Below are 20,474 nucleotides of genomic sequence, written 5' to 3'. Positions count from 1 at the left end.
CAGGTCAGACTTCTAAAGTCTTGAAGATTTCCCCTCTGGCTTTGTATAAATGGATCCATGTAACTCTGTGCTTTGTCAATTGACATGCTGGATGGAGGAAGTGGTTGTCCCAGAAACTCCTCAAGCTTCTCCATGCGGCAAAATTGAACACCTACACAGAGGAGGCACTTGGCAAGAGTCCCCATGAGCTATTCCTGCAGCCACAGAAATGATCACACAGGACAGTCAACTCCAGGTCAATCAGCTTTTGTACTTGGCATGAGTAGAGATGGATCAATAAACACTGGAGTGGTCACAGGCCAGCTGGGCAAGGGGAAGGGCAGGAAGAGGTGCTGTAATGAACAAGTTCTAACATGTCTCAGGGCTAAAAACTCATCCTAGGACACCAAGGTGCCCCTGTGCAATCCCTGCCACGTGTAAGTTGCACTGAAAGAGTCCCATATGTGGCCCCAGACTGAAAGTGATCATGCAATGTTACTGGGGCACACTCTGGGCTTTGCAGGGTCCTGCAGGACATGGGTAACACTGCCCCCAAAAGTGGGAAATCAGAAGAAATGCCAACATCAGAAGACTGTGTTCAGGGGGACAGTAAGGAAAAGCACACTAAAAGAGAAAAACAAAATAGCATCTATTAACTCTAGTCCTTTACAGTAGTACGTAGCAGTGTAAGAGTTCACAGAAATATTTTTTTAAATAATTTTTATCAGAAACATGGCACTTTACATCTTCAGGTCACTGAATATACAATGATTATTCCTCACAACATCCCTGTGAGGTAGGCATTAGATTGCAGTTACTATTTAACATGTGGGCAGAGGCAGAGAAGTATGTAATGAATCCTGCACAATTAAGTTAATGGAGTTCAACTCACTTAAACATGGAGAAGCCCTCAGTGACTTGAATGAGAATGGGACAATGGGGCAGAGCTGATACTTCGTCAGCTGTATTTTTTTCACTCCAGTCAGTTGCAATGCTCAGGATCCAACTCTATTGCTTCCCCATATCCCCCTGAAAAAAGCACCTTTGTTAAACAACTTACACATGCTGAGTTGCTACAAAGTGAGATCTGTAGTAGAAATAGGAAAAACAGACTTCAATTCAGCCTACATTTGAATAAAACTGAGAGAAGTTTGCCTGCCCAGCCAAATAGAACACTTTCAACTTTAGTCCTTTACACATCTGAGACAGCATTCCAGCCTTCAGGTATGAATAAGTGTTTGCTTGACTTAATCTAGGGGAAAAAAGTTTGGTAGACTGTGATCGCTGTCTCAGAAATCATGCTTATTTTAGTCAAATTGTTTTACTGAGGGAGGAGGAGGAGGAACTTTGGGGTTTAACTCTAACTTTCCATGTGTTTAAAAAGCCCCTTAGTATAGCAATTTCTCAAATAAACTTTTCTTTCAATTTTTTTTTGTTTCAAAAATGAAATAGAGCAAGTTTGTAAACTTTAACACAATGAACAAATCCTAGTGTTTAATATACAATTATTGATTTTAATGACTTTGTACTGTAAATCAACTTCAGGAAACAAAGTATACTTGACAGTATGGCTACTGTGATTAACTCATCTTCCTATAGCTTTCAGTTGAGATTTCTGAAGAGATGCACTGTTCAAGAAAGATTCATAGTCTCAGCCCATAAACCACAGCAGCCTGGCTGAAGCCAAGGAAGCCATTGTAATGAATTCCTGCCGAGCAGCTGATCCATAAATTCCTTCATGTGCAGTATCATTGACAACGGTCTGCTCCAAATTGAGAGATGATCACGATTGAAGAGGCTTGGGTCCACGTGCTCTAAAAATCTAAACATGCTGCTCTTCCCAACAGAGAAATCTTCATTCTTATTTAATGGAAGACTCAGTCTAGTGGAACCATGCCTGTGCACTATGATGGGAGAAGAACAGAGTAGTGGCTCTTGGCAGAAATTGCCTTCATTTTGAGGAAGAGGGTGTGGGGAAAAAAAAAAGAGGGAAGAGTAATTCTTAACATTATTACCAAGGGACATGTTAACTTCTAATCTGAGATTTACTTTTCCTTCTGAAAATTGAAACTTTTAGGTCACAACCTCTTCCCCAAGGAACTTTAACCTTTAAATCCATGTAGCAATTGTCGTCTCCAGACAAAGGGTAAAAAATATAAAAGAAAAAAAGAAAAAAAAGCTCAGAAGTGCACTTTGCATATCCTGCCTCACAAACGGTTAAAGTGCTAAGTTTGATATATCCAAAAATTAAGCATCTCTCCTACTCCTTTATTTTTTTAAATGAAACTTTCTCTTTGGTTTCTTGTATCTTCCCTGTAATTTTATCCTTCGTTTCCTCCATCTTCTCTGTAATTTTATCCTTTGTTTCCCCCATCTTCTCCGTAATTTTATCCTTTGTTTCCCCCATCTTCTCCGTAATTTTATCCTTTGTTTCCCCCATCTTCTCCGTAATTTTATCCTTTGTTTCCCCCATCTTCTCCGTAATTTTATCCTTTGTTTCCTCCATCCTGTCTTGTAGGTATTCCTTTACTGGTGGTGGTGTGGACATGTAGCCGTGCTTACGTAGGTATTTAACAGTGACAGATGTTCCTCCCAAAGTCACAGTGTATCTGGCAGGAGTTGCAATCTTAAAGAAACCAAAGAATACACCACATAGATAAAATAGGAAAATAACATCCAGCAAGAGGTATTTTTTTGTGTTGAAAATCTATTTTGACCAGTGTCAGATTCTAAAGGTATCTTCAATTTATAATGAAATAAGCCAGTTTACAGTGCATCCCCTAGAAATGCATACCTTTTACTTTAAGTATCATTTTGTCAGAGCCAGCAAGGGCATTAGATCTCCCTTAAAAAAACTCAACACACAAACCCTCCCTGTGCAGCTTGCAGACAAGCATTTGGCATCTTGATGCAATTCAGAACAGACTGCATGTGAACACCGAGTTTCTTCCAACACTTCCAGATCTCCCAGCTATAACAACATCTTTATATTTAACTGTATTTATTTATTGGTCTCTTTTAGGCAAAGGAAAAGTTGGAAAGAGTCGTACTTTCACATTTTGTTTGGGAAAGTAACCCATTTGAAAACAGGCAAGAAGGACATCACTTTTAGAAACAAAACAAATTGAGTGGCATGTACAGCGAATACTGTACCTTTTTTTTTTGAATGGTCTGACATGTTTCAAGTTTCCCAAACACAAACTTTGCACGTATAAAGCAACAAAAGGAAACCCAAACCTGAATATAAGTAATTGATTCAAATGATAATGAAAATACTTGAGAGTGATGGACATCTAAGGGGAAGACAAAAAATCATTTAGGATAAAAATAACTGTCCTTTTATCTGAAATTCAATGAGGTGTTTAGACTTAACCCCTTTGTCCCTGCTAATTATGTCAGGGATACAGAAGAATAACTTAATTGTCATCTCAGAAGGCTGCAATACTTCTGCAGCAAAGAAGTTATTTTAGAAATACTCTTTGAAGTCTATTTTAGATAGACTCCTTGAAGGAACACAGGACGCATATCAACTTGCATGGGACTATTTTTACCACAAAATGAATGCTTAAGTACATGCAGCTATCGAAGAAAGCTAATTAATTCTTTCTGCTGTAAACAAGTAAACCCTGTTTAGTTCACCAGGCAAGACTTAGAGCTTATTTACAAACTATAATTATACTTACTTTATACAATGCATATGCAGTTAGTGCATTTCCACTCTGGGAATTTTTCAGGATGTCTACTACGCTGTCTGGTAAGCCAATCAACTCTAGGAATGGAACAACATTCACCCCACTATGAAAGAGAAAAACATTGGTAACTTGAATGGGAATTTGAAACCTGAACAGTAGAGTACTATTTCTTTATTACACAAACTTCATAATTTGAAAAGAAATTTTTTTTTATCTAAACAATAAACTTACAAGATTTATGTTTCTGACCTTAATAAAATTAATGTTCTTTTCAGCATTTCAAAAGGTGACCCATTTATATTATCTCTGTTGGATGGAATGGTTTCTAACTTACCTGTGTCCCAGTTTATGTTTGAGGTAAGTAGATGTAATGGTGGTAAGACAGCTACTCAGGTTCCAGCTGTGCATGTTCAATTTCATGCTCTGTTTTGCCTAAAATTACCTTCTTTTTCTATTAAAATTTCAGACAATGTTCTCCATTCACTTCTAAATATATCAAACATGGAATGTGGCAAAAGAAAAGGAAGCAACATGTCACACAGACAAGACTTCAGGGGCTTTGTGCTCAGTTCTTCTACTGTGTCAATATAAGCTGTCAAGATGGTGGAGGGAGCTCCTATAACAATTTCTTTCTATTTGACATCCAGGAAAACACCAAAAGAGAAAGGAAAGCTCATCTTTATATTATAGAAGAAAGCTACACGTAGTTATAGAAGATGTGAGTTTCCAATATTTGACAGTTTATATTATTGGTACCATTATCTATTTCTATCTAATATTTTAAGTGTTCTTCTGAGCATGCAATCACTTTAGCATCAACAACAGGCAGTAATTTACCAACAGTTAACTAGAACCTACAGTCTGAGTAGAGAGTAGGGAATTCCCAGAGTAGGGAATGGAGATCTAAGTAGGAGCTGAAACACAGCTCTAACTGTGCCATTTCATAAACCACTGCTGTTTAGTCTTGTATGACCAGTCATTCTGAGACTTATTTTTCCACTTCAAGAGAGCACTGCTCCTGTGGTATAACAAACTGAAGCTTTGTTATAATTAGTTTAATTAGTTTCTAGTTGAATATTTCAGTTGTTTTCATCTGCCAAATACCTACTTTAGCAGCAGGCTTTAGAGTTTCAAGAAAAGTAATTTTCAATGTGAAATGTCTGGACATAAGCATCAACCTGAATTTATTCAAAGCAAAATATTTTTATAGTTCAAGACCTTTATTCCTCTGACATGAGCTAAATTTAGAATGACATTTGGATCTATAGCTCCCAGAAAGGGCAATTATGCCAGCTGGTTAGAGTAACTAAAACAAACACTTGTGCAGTAAGGCATTCTGATGTCAGAGTTCCATCCTTGCCACCACAAACCTCGTTGTTTCATGCTTTCTATTATTAAATATACAACACCAGCAGTCCAGAGATAAACATTTGCTTATATTTAGCAAACTATTTCCAGATAAATAAAACCTCTTTCATCTGAACTAGCAAACTAGCAGCTCATAATTGATGTAGTAGTTTTTTCTGATAAATGCCATTTTCCAGAATGGTGTCTAGGACATGCTGTAACTAAAAGAAACTAAAATTAGAATACTTAGTTTATTTGTTTTTTTTTTAACCACACAGATATTTAATCTTCAATTAAAAAGCATGGTCTACAGCAGCATTTTTTTCAGTGGATGGCAGGAAAGACAGGAAACAGAAACAAAAAAGGAGGGGATACACATTGTGAACAGCTAAGGGAGGTAAATCCATGAAATGAAAATCCAGTTATGAGGAAGGACTGGGGATGAAGTCCAAGGGCAAAAAAAAAAGGTCTATAAAGATCTCAACTAGCCATTCATAATCAGGATTCCAAATCCCTATCTTTACCTTTTGAGAGATTACTAATAATTTCAATGCTGTTTACATCCATTCATCATTTTGGAGAGATGAGCATACCTGTAAAAGTCAGCACCATACCTGGTACACAGCAATAACTGCATGGTAATAGTATCTACATGACACTCTCATGAATCCTATATACTTCCAACATTACCCTTATGCTTTAGTCAAAAATGTAGCCACATTTCTCTTCTAAGTATAAAGGCACTTTTTAACAGGCAAGAATAATTTGTATGTCCATTCACTAGTAGATCTCAATTCAACCATGGTACTGGGCACTGCAACAAAATACCAACTTACTTCATGGCTGCATAGTAAAAGGATCCAAACCATACACTGGAAGTCACAAGGTGCACTGGAACCATGACTTTCCCATACTGCTTAAAAGTCTTCTTGAACCTCTGAACAAGACTAATTGATTTATCTTGTAATGGATCAAGTTCTGAAGAATCTGACTCTGCAGGGCTCTGCTTGGGCGCATCAGTGGCCGAAGGCAAAGGATTTCTCTCTTCTGGTACTTTGTGAGAAGTGTCTGCTGTCTGTGATGGAAAAGCAGTTTTCTTTGAGGCAAAGTGAGCTGCACCTGCATGAAGACATCGTTTAGGAGGGTCCAGTGCCAGAATCACTTTGCATCCCACATTAGGCAGCACAGACTGTCCTTTTAAGCACTGAAAGACACCGGTGCGAGGGAAGAACCAACACGTCCCATGAGCCAGCTGAGATGCAGAATGGAGCAAACTCCGCTGCATTTTGGAGAAGTGTGGATGAAGTTTCTGTAAAAAAGAAACAAGAGTAAACAAATTGCATTTCAATGATGTGATTTCTGCTTGCTCCAACGCCACTTACAATTCTCAAAATTTAAATGGCTTCCTATTCTACTTTAAAGAGGTTTTCTTTATCTTCCTTTGCAGAAATAGTTATGTTCTGAAATGAAGGAAATAATTTTCTAATTTTTTCAGCATTCTGAACTAAAATAGTCCCTTCACATAACATACTCTGCTCCTCACTGCTAAAATGATTGCAATACTCCCAAAAAAACATTCTTAGGAGTTTAAGAATCTACTTACTTCTGCTTTTATCTACATAACCTGGCACAGCCATTGAAAAGTTACCCTTAAACTTCACTTATAGTAGCATCTGATAACTTGAGTGAACCTTGAGCCTACATAAATGCATTATAAATTCACTGAAGTAAGTGTGCAATTAAAATTTATTTTTGGTGCGAGTGCATTCTTAGTTTTGGTAAAATTTTTCATGTTCTATACTATTTTCAATAGAAGTTCATAAAATTGAAAAAGTCCAATAGAAATAATTATTAATGATCAAGCAATAGCCTAAATAGTAACAAATGTAACTGCAACAGTCTGTCAGTAACACCTGTCAGTAAGGGGGAAGGTACTGTTGAATGTCATGTATTAACATGAGCAAAACTGAATTGCAATTTTCCAAACACTGCAATGCAAAGAATATTTTAAAACTGTGGAATAACCCAGTTAACTTTATGATTTTGAATATTTACCAATTACTCCTGAAAGTTTGAAACAACTATTGAGAGCTTCCCCACAAAGAAGAAAGGAATTTAGTTTTGCATGCATAGAAATAATTTTTACCCCCCAAAAAGCATGCTTTGAAATTGTGAAATACTTGTTCCTTTCCTTTATTCAATGGTTGCAAGTTACAGAACTAACAAAAAAAAGGTGATGCTAATTGATGTAACAAATGCCATTTAAGTTACTTACCTTACGAGTTTTGTACATTACTAATGCTTTTCCATTTTCACTTATCACAATTCTTTATCCAAACTAGAAATCATTGAAATTTAATTGAAACATCATATATGCTTTCCCTTCACCTTAGATATATGCCAGGTGCTTTAGCAGTGAATTTTTCTAGGCTGCAGAAAATGATCAATACTTCCTAACACAGGAAGAATTTAAAAAAAAAAAGAAATGGAAACCATACATACCCTTTTTTACTTTCTAGATACGGTAAGGTGTGTATCTTCAAAAAGTTGCAACTCTTCCACTAGTTCCCCACCTTTCAAATATATGTCTTGAACACATTGAGGCCCCTGCTAAAGTGAAAAAAGGGCACATTTAGAGAGATAGCAACAAGAGCAAATTAATCCTGTGAAGATTTATTTCTGATCAACCTGAAAAATTGCAACTGAAAAGTTATTGGTGTAAATTCCTTTAGAATACTGACATGCTAATGGGAGATTTTTTCTGTGTAATTTTAGAAGTTCCTCAACTTTGAATTACTGTTCTCTTCCAAGAGAGGAAAGTTTCATAATCCAAATGGATCTGTTGGAACAGTCCTGCCTGTATGTTTTCTAGGTAGTTTTATGCTACTGTTGTACTTGAATTAATGGAAATTACTAGAATTACAATGTTTGATGTGGGGACAAGACAAATTCCCAGGCTGCAAACTCCCTGGGAACCTCTGCATTGCTTGTGACACACACTTTGGTTGGACTCCTGCTAACAAAAGGTACTGCATCAATGGGGAAAAAGGAACTGGTGTCTCTATATAAGGAAGCAGTTCCTCTGTCCTGTTGACAGAGTATGAACTTGGTGGGAGTCAGGAAGTGCTGCTGCTGCTCATGGAGCAGTATATCAGCTACAGGTACTGGCTCTCCACAACTCAGTTTTCTTTAAGACTTCATGTGGTATGTCTAGTTTTACAAGAAGCAGAGATTCTTGCTTACTTCTGAAATCCAAATGCAATTGCTTCTCAAAACAAGAAGTAGTGAAAACACTCACTAAAACTCAAGTGTTCAGATGGCACTCCATCATATGCCAACTACTTAACTGATTTATAGAAATTGTAACAACAAACTTGGAACATGACAACTGCATTCCTTGCCTACTGCCATTTACAGTTCTTTCCTGAGAGATAACATTCTCCACAGAGAACTGTTTTCCTCTCTCACTAATAGTACACAGCACTGAGTGTCTGCCCTAAGTAGATTTTCTCAATATCCAGCCAGCAGACTCAGCAAAAGGCATCCACCTATGGGAATCTGGAGGCTCTTGAGTCAGACTTCTACTGTTCACCAGTACCCTATTGAAAAATATCTGGTTCAAACAAGCTGTGCAAATTGCAGCATGGGGGAAACCATAATTTTAAGTAATTTATGTTATTAACAGGACACTGCATTCCAGCAGCCTTGGGAAGAGATCATTCTTCAGCACAAGACTGAGAAGTTGAACAAGAATTTCTGAATATTTTCCATTCTTTGTAGTGTATTTACAGCAGCACTTCTCAGAGCACTGTTTCTAGGTTTTGCATTCTAGCACTGTCCCAGCACCTCTGACCCAGCACAGTGGCTGCAGAACATCTGGGGAGGAAATGGTTCCGTTCTCCAGAGTGTGGGTCAGCACTGTGTCCAATGCTTGTCAGGCAGCACATGACACTGCTGTGATCAGTAAATGAGTTTCAAGGTCTTTGCTCACCAAGTTACATGCACCATGTAAAACTTAAATATAGAATGTCACCAATGGCTTTAGAGCAGAGAAGGTTTTGGGGCTATTACAAGAATTTCCATGCCACTTTTTGTTCCTAGACTCAGATGGACTTGAAAGTCATTAATTAAAGGCTTTTTTCTCCATGATGCATGATGTGGTAGGTCAAAAGGAATGCTATCTAAACATCTACAGTAGACCCTGAAGAGGTTTTGCACCTTGTAAGCAGATAGTATGGTTCTAGTGATATTCTGCATAACTGCTTACTGTTTGTTTCTCCACTTTAAAATATGGAGAAGCACAATAGCTTGATAGATAAGGAAAGGGTAAGATATGACAGTGCTTATGTTTGAGAGCATAAAAGAAAACATTTTTTGAAACAAGGTAAAAGTTTTCCTAATGACCTTACTGTGTTTCACAGGGAAATGCTTTGCTTATTTAAATGAACAAAGGAGAGCCCTTTTGAAGTGTTGGTACATTGAGTTTTACACTGCTGTCCAGAAGCACGGCATGAGGGAACTATTATAAAGGTTACAGCATGATGTAGAAAAGGCATATGAATAAAGGAACACATTAATACAGCATACACTATGTAAATTCATTTTGAAGAAGCAAATATTTTTAAAGAGGTGATGGGTGCAGCTGCTCAATTGTTATACTTCAGTTACTTGGCTCAACAATGCAAACAAATTTTTATCAGGACATATAAAGTACACAGTTATTATGGTTGGAGATACAAATATATATGAAACTAGCTGTTTCATCCCTCTAAAACATGAGATGAATACAGAGAAACTTGTGATTTAAGACAATTAGTGAGAGGAAGTTCCTAAAACCCTGTGCACTCAACAGGCAGGAGGAAGTGTGTCAGCCTATGGATCTGAGACAAGAATTTCTTGTCTAAGCATAATACTTCTCAAAGAAATTACTGGAGCTACACAAGCTATACAATTGCCCTTGTAACTTTAGGTTGTTAAAAACACTCAGATTCTAAGGAAGTCAGGACAGTAACCTGAATGTTACCCACAACTGCACCTAGTGACTTGTGAGAAGTTGCTTCTTCATTTTAGCGTGTTTAACATTTTTCCTGCTGCAAAGATACAGAAAAGGACAAGAAGGTACAAGCTCCAAATACCAAGGTGAGAAAGCACTTATCTGTGGGGTGGGAGCAGGGGGAAAGGCGTTTTAAAACATCTTAGATTACTTTATTAGTTTTCTCTTTAAAATGCCACAAAGAAAAAAAAATCTGTCTAAGGACAAATATAACTCAAGTTCTCTGCTCCAAGAACTCCATGTGGTCAGTGACAGAATAGATATTAGCTACAGAAACCATGAAATGCTACACAGACACTTGTGATATGGTCTCCTCTTCAGCACTGTCACATCCCAGCTAACTATTTAGTAAGATCTCAAGCAGACTGCAAATTGAGCTGTAGAGATATTGGCTGTTCAAGACAAACTCCTGGTTGGGATTCTTGGACATCCATTTAATTCCTAAAGGCACCCTTGTCTCGTGGTGAGCTGCTAACAAGGCCTCTGACATAAACGGAGTACTCCAGGGGCCTCTTAAGGAAAAGAACAGATCAGCTTCTCATGGCAGTGCTGGAGGTTTTGCTTAGGAAACTTCTGTACTTGTGTTATAATTCAGATCAGCTTTGGCATAAATCTGATATACTACAAAAGCATCCTAGCTCTTGCATTTGCTCTACTTTCCAGTGATAATTAGGAAGTAGATATTAGATTTGCTTTTTGCTCCTGAGGACAAAAGAAGCTCAGGAATTTTAAATGCCACAGAGCTGGTTTAGGTGACTGTCGCAGACTCATTGGCTTTGGATGTGTGCTAACACGTTCTATGCCAAAAAAACTCTGGGAGATCTTTGGAAAACACAGAAGTAACAGGCCTGGCCAATACAGGTATGGCAAAGGCTGCTGTGGAAATCTACTGTTGGAAAGAGAAAACATGTCAGAGAAACTTTCATCAGGATAATTTGTCTAAAAATGGTTACCCGGCTACAATTAATGTTTTTGAGTTACCAGAAAAATTAAAATACAAGAAGTTGGCAGTGCATAAAAGATGGCAAAAACTTTAGTGTTAAGATAATGGCAAAAACTTAAGAGTTAAATTTGTTTGTAAAAGAGGTCAGAAAGCATCTGTGGGAATTGAGGGTATCGTATATGCAGAGAACACTGGATTATTTTCTCAGTTGTACCAGAAACACTCTGGACACAATATGTAAATATGGATGACTTTAAAGCATTTTCACTTGTTCTGTTCTTTAAAAAAAGAACATTAATTATACCACAGGAGAGTTCCCAATGAAAATCCATGAGCTTTTTCTACTCCCAAGGCACCTTTCTATGGAAACAGAGAATTAATTTACATTCTTGTCATATTTAGTGTAAAATCTAGAAAACTTAAAGAATTGTGTGTGGCAGACAGAGTAGAATTTAGAAAGGAAACAAATCAAGTTTTCAGAAATCCTTTTCAACTCATCTTTCAGATGGCATAAAAAGCAAATACAGAGCTCTCATCCAAGCAGCTCAGTTTAATAAACAACACCACCATATTGCTTATATTTTTACTAAATACAATAAAAAACCCCCTAAGCTTGTTTTCAGATTTAACTTGTTCTTTTCAAGCACTCATTGACAGTGTATATAAAAAAACCCCAAAACTGATTTTGCCAAGCTTATAAACCAAAATAAGAAAATAGGAAAACCACAATTGAAAACATATCCTAAAAGTCTGGGAACATATTTTAAAATAATTTTAAGACTAGTGCAATACATGCAAAGCATTGTTTTTCTTAAATTCAATGTAAAATAAAACTATAAACCTCTTGGTAACTGGAAAGGGTTGGTACAGCATGGAGTCACTAAGCATGGATAGGAAAGTGGCAGTGCACAGGGACTTTTTATGCTTTGTATTAATACCTTGAGTGCATGAATGAACATTTAGAATTTCTATTTTGATCTTTACTACTTTTGCAGTATTACTAAAACTATCTGTTATTCATTCTAAACTAAGAAAATTGCTTGTAATTTGAAGTTTGGGCATCATTAGCTGTGTAGTTTTGTCTACCACTCAGGGCTGTCTGAAAATATAACACCACATTTTAGGTTAAAGGGAGTAATGCAAAATAAGTCACAGTGGAATTTATTTAAACTTGGTAAAATCATGTTAAAATGGATAAAAGACTAAACCCTTGCAGACAGACAACCCTAAAGCATTAGCCCTACCCTACCTCTACACTATTTTCACTTAGTAAATGCTATGCTATAATTTTTTAATTGATCATATTATTACAACTCAACACTGCTAAGTGGAAAAAAGACAACAACTTTGTTACTCTTATTTTACCTAAACTACTCTTCTTGCTAAAACACCTTAAGCAAAAACAAAAAAGTAAAATAAACTTTTCCACAGTCCTTACACGCCGAATAATCTTCACTGCTACAATCTTCTGATACTCAAATATTAAAAAGGACAAGAAGAAGTAGCTTTAGGAAGAATAAAAGATACTGCAGACATGTGTAAAGTCTGCACATTGGATGCAGAGGACAAATAAAGGAGGAGAACGTAATGCAATGCCTGTGTATTGAATTGTACATCTGGAATGCTAAACAGGAGCCTTAACACAGTCAATACGTCCATGGTAACTCCATTTTCCTCTGGGATGGAAAGTACTGGATTTTAAGGTTGCATGTAGCTGACCATTATATGAAGATGTGAATGCTCTCTCTCAAATGCTTCTCAAAGAAAGGATCACAATCACCTGTAGTGCTTTCTGCTCTTCAGAACTGGTTTTAATGGCTGGTGCTATTCCATCTGTTACCGCTGGTTCCTTCTTTCACAAGTTTCGTTCTGCCCTCTACTGAATTTTTATGTAAGTACAACTCAAAAAAAGGTCTCTGCTGTGTATGATTCCGTCCAACAAGTGCTGCTGGATCATCCTCTGTATCAGTTCCAGAGCCTCTCAGATTATAGGCACATGTCAAAGAAAAAATTGGCTTTTAAAGTGCTATCTGGTTTGATTTTTTTTGGTCCACTTATCACTCTACAGACATGTATGCAATAAGCAAGGCAGAGAAATTATGCTTATAGATTGCAACTAAGCTTAAAAATAGGCATATTATATATCTATGCCAAAAAAGGCCAAAAAAGCCTTATGTTAGTTAAGAGCAGGGGCTGTATTAATCTGTTTCTTCACACTACCTTCCACTTTAGGCTAATGATTAAAATAAGATCTGATTCTCTTTCTACTCCACTTAGGTAGTAGCTTTCTGAATCCTAAGGTATCAGTAGTTCATTCCTCCTAGAACACTTGTGGTTGTCTCTCAGAGGGTTTCCAGCCTTGCCATGCAGGTGTGGGGCTGCAGGGGTATGTGTGTAGTGGTCTGGTGTACAAAGCAGTGGAAAGCTTCCACTGGATAACTAACAGGGGCAGGAAAGGGACTTCACATAAGCAAGCCTCAGACCTACAGTTTCCTGCATATGACTCTGAACTCCCTCAGGAAAAAAACAAACTAACCCACAACTAAACTGATGAGGGGTTAGATGCTAAAACACGAACAAAAAAATACACAGATCAGTTTTCTACACTTCATCAAAACATTATTTGAGAAGCTCTTAGGATCTTCCCTCTCAATAGTACATTGTATTTTATTTGACACCTCTTTCAACTCATTGAGCATCACTGAGAGTGTTTTGACTCTACACTTTTATACACACTGAAATGCACTGGAAATATGGTTATTAGTTCTATGTTCAGAGTTCAGATATGTCTTTTATGATGAAATTCAGAGCTGTAGTGCACATCTCTTTTCACTAATAGAGTCGTCAATGAGAGTCAAAAGGTTGCTGCCAAAAACCGAATTCTTGCTCAAGACTTCCTGCTACTTGCAACTTGGATTCTAGCAGCCAAGCTCATTTTTTAATTCATAGCTTTTCTGGTCACTCAGCACATCACTGATATAGACAGTGTGGATGATAATAACTAATATTTAAAGTCTTTGGAATTGTAATAAAATATTTATTAATGAAAAATGTAATGAAACAATTAGAGACACACTGCAGATACAGTGACTTTTACAAAAACAGATGGTGCTGACACAAATAAAGTTCAGCCTTTTTGCCCAGATGCAAAAGGTTGGGTTTGTGCAGCAAGGTTCTGGTGGAGGGTGGGCTATAGGGGTGGTTTCTTTGAGAAGCTGCCAAAAGCTTCACCCATGTTTGAGAGTGCCATTGCCAGCCAGCTCCAAGAGAGACTCACTGCTGGCTAAGGCTGAGACCATCAGTGATGGTGGTAGAGCCATGGGATAACACGGCTAAGAAGGAAAAAAAACTGTTGCAGAGATGTAATTGAGGCCAGGGAAGAGCAGAGTGACAACATGTGAGAGGAACAGCCCTGCAGACACCAAGGTCAGTGAAGGAGGAGGGAGAGGTGCTGCAGGCACAGGAGCTGAGACAAGCCAGCAGCCTGTGATGCAGACCATGGTGAGGGAGCTGTGTCCCTGCAGCCCATGGAGGTCCAGAGAGGAACACAGATCCACCTGCAGCCTGGAGGAGCCCACACCAGAGCAGGTGGATGCCAGGAGGAGGCTGTGAACCTGTAGAAAACCCACACTGGAGAAGGTCCTGTAAGGACCTGGGGCAAGAGGAGCCCATGCTAGAGCAGGTTAGCTGAGAGGACTTGTGATTGCATAGGGGATCCATGCTGGAATGGGCTACTCCTGGAGGACTGCACACAGTGGAAAATGACCCACACTGGAGCAGTTAAAGAAGAACTACAGCTCATGGGAGGGAATCATGTTGGAGAGGTTTGTGGAAGACTGTCTGCCATGGGCAGGACCCCCTGCTGCAGCAGGGGAAGAATTTTTCCCCTGTGAAGGAAGGAGTGGCAGAGAAAACATGTGAGGAATGGATTGTAACCCCCTTCCCTGGCCTCCTGTACCACGGAGAGGAAGAGCAGGGAGAGAACTGGGAGCACAGTTAAACCCAGTAAGGAAGGAGGAGTGCCAGGAAGAAATGTTAGGATTTGTTTCACCTCTCATTTCTGTACTCTGATTTGACTGGTAATAAATTCAATCAATTTCCCCACACTGGGTCTGTTTTGCCCATGACAGCAAGCGATGACTGATCTCTCCCTGCCCTCACCTCACCTCAAGAGCCCCTCATTGTATTTTCTTTTCCCAGTCCAGCTGAGGAGAGGAGGGGTAGAGCAGCTTTGGTGGGCACCTGACACCCAGCCAGAGTCAAACTACAGAATACAATCGTAGATATTCAAATACTTTATCGTGACTAATTATAAAAGGCATTTATTAGGAATATGCTTAAACTTTGATCTTAGAATCAGCTTTGTACAGCCTTCTGCCCCACCTTCCACAGTGACTACCAAACCTGTTTCCTTTCTAGCCTTGATAAATGCCATTTTTGCCACCTTGGATCTTTACAGGTCTTGCCTCATTGTTGTTTCTTCTATCCATAACCCAACAGCAAGCAACAGTATTATCAGTATTATCTGTAATAATACATTAAGGGCAAATTATATTATGTAATAATTTCATAAGACACTTAACAACCTCTAAGTACCAAGTCTTTTACTCATCAAATTCACCCAAAATGCTTCTAAAGATGCCCAAAAAACTTTCTCAAGGAAGAAATCGCCTTACAATTAGAAACAAAGTAGGAATAAAAGTAAACCAGCATGAAACTGGAAAAAAAACATCCCAGCTTCCGTAAAAACAGAATTCACAGTGGAAGCATTGGGTTCAAGATTTTTTCTTTTATTCTCTCACCACATTTATTTCACACTTTCAAACACTGAAAAGCTGTCATTTTTCCCAGCAAAAAATACAGAACGTTCATCTTTCAGCAGAATTACTGTTGGCAGACATTCACTTCCAGTACAAATCTTTTTCTAAATATTCAAAGTAAGTGCTGAATTCTCTGTTGTGAATTCAAATTCTCCATATGGGGAAATATGTGCAGTATCAATCAGAATATCTTGAAAAATTATGTGTGAAGAGGCTGATCATAACATTTACAGAACACACACACACTCAAAACCACAGTCTTCATCTAATTTTCAGTAAACGCTATTCCCAACATCTCTACAAATGAATGTGAAAAGTTCTTATAAAAGAAATATTTTTATTAAGGTCTCAATACCAGAGTGGCTACACCTTCTTGCCCATTATTCAGTTTACTGCCTTACACAGCATTTCTTGCCCAGAAGCATGCAAACAACAAAACTACACCATCTACAAGTGTCTGAAAGTGCATCAGATTCAGAGAGCTGTGTCTTTACACCAGAAGGAGCTGTGATGAGACTTTAGTATCAGAACCCTAATAACATTCCTGTTCACAGTCTGAAGCAGCAGCATTACAACACTGCTGTATTCAGATTGGGAAAGGAATCCTGTGACTGCAACACTGCAACCTTTGCAAGCACGCTGCTTTCTGCCAGATGTCATCAGCAAAGCCCAAGGCTTGTGGCTCAGCACAGAAACATGTCTCATCAGAAAGTACTGTCCTATGGCCTGAGACAGCCGGAAGCAAAGGATGCCATCTAATTTTAACATCAGTAAAGCCAGTTTTTAAATTCACAAGATATTAAGAGAGAATAGTTAACCGCCTGGTTCACGCTGGGGCTAAGCACTACCACTGCTGTTAAAGGTAAGTGCTGTCACGTTTTACTAAAATCTTTCACCAGCCACTTTTGGAAGAGATTTGCTGCATTTTTATTTCCAACCCAAAAAATTAATCCATTGGAAAAAAAGTTATTGATTTGTTTTATAATTTGTTTATGAGCACCTGACTGTAGTAACAACCACTCCCTTGCTCCATCCCTCTCCTCAAGGACATGGCAAGTCCTAAAGAGCTGCAGGGGATATCTGCTGCAATGTTCTACAAAGCCACAATCACAGCCACACAACTCGTTTGGTTTACATAAGAACTGTTACACAGGATCAAGGTCAATTGTCAGGACAAGATAAAACAGGAGATGCAGGGAATTAAAATTTATAGCCCATCTAAGTGTCCCTTTCATTTCCTGATGTGAACAAACAGAGCTTTACCATCCAGATGAATTTATTTCCACAGGGCAGGGTCATGTCCGGAAACATAACAAAAAACGTGTCTCATTTGAAGAGGATGAGAGGAAAACTGAGTGATGGAAGGCACTGGGCTACAATGGGTTTGAGATTTTTAGAGGAAGCACAAAGTTCCAAACAGAGTAAATCCTACTGTGTAATGCCAATGCCTAAAAGAAGATGTGGCTTCAGTCTTCACCAGACAAAAAGTCCTAAGTAGGCACACCACTCTGGCCTGTTGGCACCTGCTTAAATCACAATTTCTGGACAAAATTTAATATGGACAAAGTGTGTTGGACTTAACACCTGTACTGGTACCTTCAAGACACAACTAAATTTACGAAAATAGAATCACGGGTGTCATCAGAATAGATCATAAGGATTTTTTAACTGAATAGTAACATTTTACTCTCACTGGAATTATACTGGCAGGGACAAAAAGAATAATGTGCGTTTTTTAGAGGTGTCACGATTTAAAACTCAAAAATTAAGAAAAAGTTCTGTAACCTAAAACAGTGCTCTTTTTTGTTGTTGTTGTTATTGTCTCACTGCACAATCCATTCATCTCAAGCAAAAAAATCTACCAGGGGCACATAATTGTCATTAAGAGTCTCTGACCCTGAGTTTGATCCCTGATCTAAAGTGATGGAACCATGCAGTTACCTATCAGCATATCAAGGTAAAATCCTTATGATCCATTCTGATGACACCTGGCTGTCCAGGAAGATTCCCATCAGGTTTTGGGCCCAGGTCTCAGTCCTTTCAGTGATTTCATTCCATTCCTAATACTGAAATATTGATGATTATGAACTTGCTTCAGCATCTAATTTTGAAAATTAGTTCATCTTCAACCATCTGATTTAACACTGAAAAGAACTAAGTTGGGTTGTCTTTCCAACCTGCAGGACTAAACTGATTACAAGGAATTTGCTGAGATTCCATTAGCAGTTTTACATTTTTAAAAATCAGTCTTCTTCCTGCTCTTGTGGTTGAATTTCTCATGCCCTTGTCTTCAAGACTAGAACAAACTCCCTGCAGATCCAGAAATGTGACAAGATGCAAACTGAGGGCTCTTATCTGACATTAGGGGATATCAAGAGCTCTCTGTCTTGCAAAAACACATTTCAGTTTCCAAGTGATACCTATGAGCATACACAAGAGCTGGGGTGCTTTACCTGCAGAAAAGACCATCTACAGCAGGAGAACTACAAAGAATCTTTTAAAAACCAAACCCGATCAAAACTTTTCTTACAGGCGCTATAGCTTGTGAAGCAGACCTGCACACAGTCCCACCAGACAAGTCTTTAACTTCTTACATTCTTTACAGACTCCTTAACAGTCTGAATTTATCTACTCAGTCTTTGCCATGTGGAAGCTACCTGATATCCACCTATCCAAATCACCAAATGATTTATTTTTTTTTATTTCCTGATGGAAGTGCCTTTTAGACAGTGAGTGCAATTCAGTAACGCTGCCACAAGGGTCAGTCGTACCCTTTTTACTTTAAACAGCCATTAAACAGAAAAAGAGACAAACACCTGCTGTCACCCCCACCTCCATGGAGATGGACAGTGGGGACATACTATCCTCTGTGCATGCAATTCCCACACGGAAACAGCTGCAAGTCACATAAGCACAGGCAGCAAAACACGTTCCAAACGAGGAACCTGCGCCCTATCTCTTCCCAATGCAGCAAAACTTTGGCAAACCATTTTATGTTTATACTTGTACCAGCAATGACACCTTGGGGTAAACTGAAGAACACTTTCAGTTTAAGAACTGGCTTTGGTAAGGAATTCTAGGACACTTCATGTAGTGCTGTCCAATGTAATGTTCTCTTTCAGGACAGTTGGTAGAGGGAGTTTTGTTAATAGACATTAGTGAGGCTGAAGTAGTTTGTAATAGCTGACATAGATCCATGTTTCACTTAACAGCCTTAACAAAAATTCTGATGACTTCTCTGACTCCCTGGATATACTTAATTAACAGGAGCGGATTGCTAATGAGAAACATAACATGGGGACAACAAAACATTTCTAAAGCCACTTCAAGCTTTCTGAAAAGACAAGACACAGGCATGTCTAGGAAGAGAACCCCCTTAAGGGGCATAAGCCAGCCGCGGTCCTTCAGTGGTAACGTAGAACCATGGAATACGCTGACTTGGAAGGGATCCATCAGGATCATCGATGTCCTGTGCACGGCCAACTCCCGGCCCTGCACAGGACATCCCAAGAATCACACCTTGTGATTGAGACTGCGGCCAAACGCCGGAGCTCTGCCAGGCTGGTGCTGTGACCGCTTCCCTGGAGCCTGCTCCAGTGCCCAGCCATCCTCTGGGTGAAGAACGTTCGCCTAATATCCAGCCTGAACTTCCTCGGACACAGTGTCGTGCCGTTCCCTTGGCTCCTGTCACTGGGCACCGGGGAGCCGGGATCGCCGCTGCCCTTCGTGAATAAGTCACAGCCTAAGCTCCCACCCAGAGAGCCCTTCCTCTCCACCCAGATGCTGCAGCAGGAGCCCACGGCGGAACACCCAGGCCCATCCAGCGTCACCTCCCTACCAGGAAATCTCTCTTTCCACCCTGCTTTCTTGGGCCGCGGCCGACATCCTTCAGCGCCGGGCAAGGCGGACCGGGCACCGGGAAGGCACAGCCGGGAGGAAGGCGCCAGCAGCCCGATCCCCCCACAAGCCGGGCCGGAGTGGGATCCCTCCCGATCCCGCCGCTCCCGCCCCGCCGGTACCTCGTGCCGGGCCCGCGCCGCTCCTCAGGGCCCCGCGCGCCTCGGGCACGCGCCTTTGGCACCAACGGCCGCTCCCGTCACGCCCCTCCCGCCCGCCCCGCGCAACGTGCGGCGGCGCCCGTCCCCACCATCACCTTCAGGCCCGGCGGCGCCCTCCCACTGCGCAGGCGCGAGCACCGCCCGCCCTCTCGCACGGCCCCCTGGGACTCGTAGTCCCTGTGCCCTGCTGGGACAGCGCCACCTTTCACACTGCCAAGGTTGGAAGTGACCTTTAAGACCACCCTGCCCAATCGTTAGTCCGGCACTGCCACTTTGACCCCGTAACCCAAATCACCCGGCGCAAGGGCCAGGCGTCTCTTAAACACCTCCAGGAAGGGGGACTCCACTACCTCCCTGGGCAACCTATTCCAACGCCTGAGCCTCCTCACAGCGAAAAACTTGTTCTAGTATGTAATCGAAATTTCCCCTCTCCCAGAGCAGGCACGCTGGAAGAAGCCGGTCCCAGCTCACTACACCCTCCTGTCGAGCAGTTGTAGAGAGCGATAAGGTCTCCCCGAGACCTCCTCTTCTCCAGGGTAAGCAGCCGCCCCCACAGGACTCCGCGCACCGCCGCCTTTTCCC

The 20,474-nt window shown here is 40.0% G+C and overlaps 1 protein-coding gene across 1 annotated transcript; it reads right to left on the bottom strand.

Annotated features, from left to right (window-relative positions):
• Positions 1-630: 630 nt before the first annotated feature.
• On the bottom strand, positions 631-19,923 carry FAM210A (family with sequence similarity 210 member A). The gene is made up of 5 exons (XM_058810055.1): positions 19,854-19,923; positions 7,521-7,628; positions 5,855-6,327; positions 3,663-3,774; positions 631-2,605 (listed from the first exon to the last, which is right to left on the bottom strand). Exons 3-5 carry the CDS (start codon positions 6,301-6,303, stop codon positions 2,240-2,242), a joined length of 927 nt encoding a protein of 308 aa, XP_058666038.1. The 5' UTR covers positions 6,304-6,327; positions 7,521-7,628; positions 19,854-19,923; the 3' UTR covers positions 631-2,239.
• Positions 19,924-20,474: the final 551 nt, after the last annotated feature.

The sequence above is a fragment of the Ammospiza caudacuta genome, chromosome 1 (genome assembly GCF_027887145.1).
Source record: "Ammospiza caudacuta isolate bAmmCau1 chromosome 1, bAmmCau1.pri, whole genome shotgun sequence".
Lineage (NCBI taxonomy): Eukaryota > Metazoa > Chordata > Aves > Passeriformes > Passerellidae > Ammospiza > Ammospiza caudacuta.
Note: the sequence above shows the minus strand (reverse complement) of the source record. Positions and strands in the feature narration are given on the sequence as shown.

What these genes read in the sequence shown, in the direction of transcription:
- FAM210A (XM_058810055.1), bottom strand. Translation starts at nt 6,303, where the DNA reads ATGCAGCGGAGTTTGCTCCATTCTGCATCTCAGCTGGCTCATGGGACG. An exon ending in TTTTACTATGCAGCCATGAA is followed by an intron (nt 3,775 to 5,854) that starts GTAAGTTGGTAT and finishes TCTCTTTCATAG; the next exon opens with TGGGGTGAATGTTGTTCCAT. An exon ending in CTGCATATGCATTGTATAAA is followed by an intron (nt 2,606 to 3,662) that starts GTAAGTATAATT and finishes GGTTTCTTTAAG; the next exon opens with ATTGCAACTCCTGCCAGATA.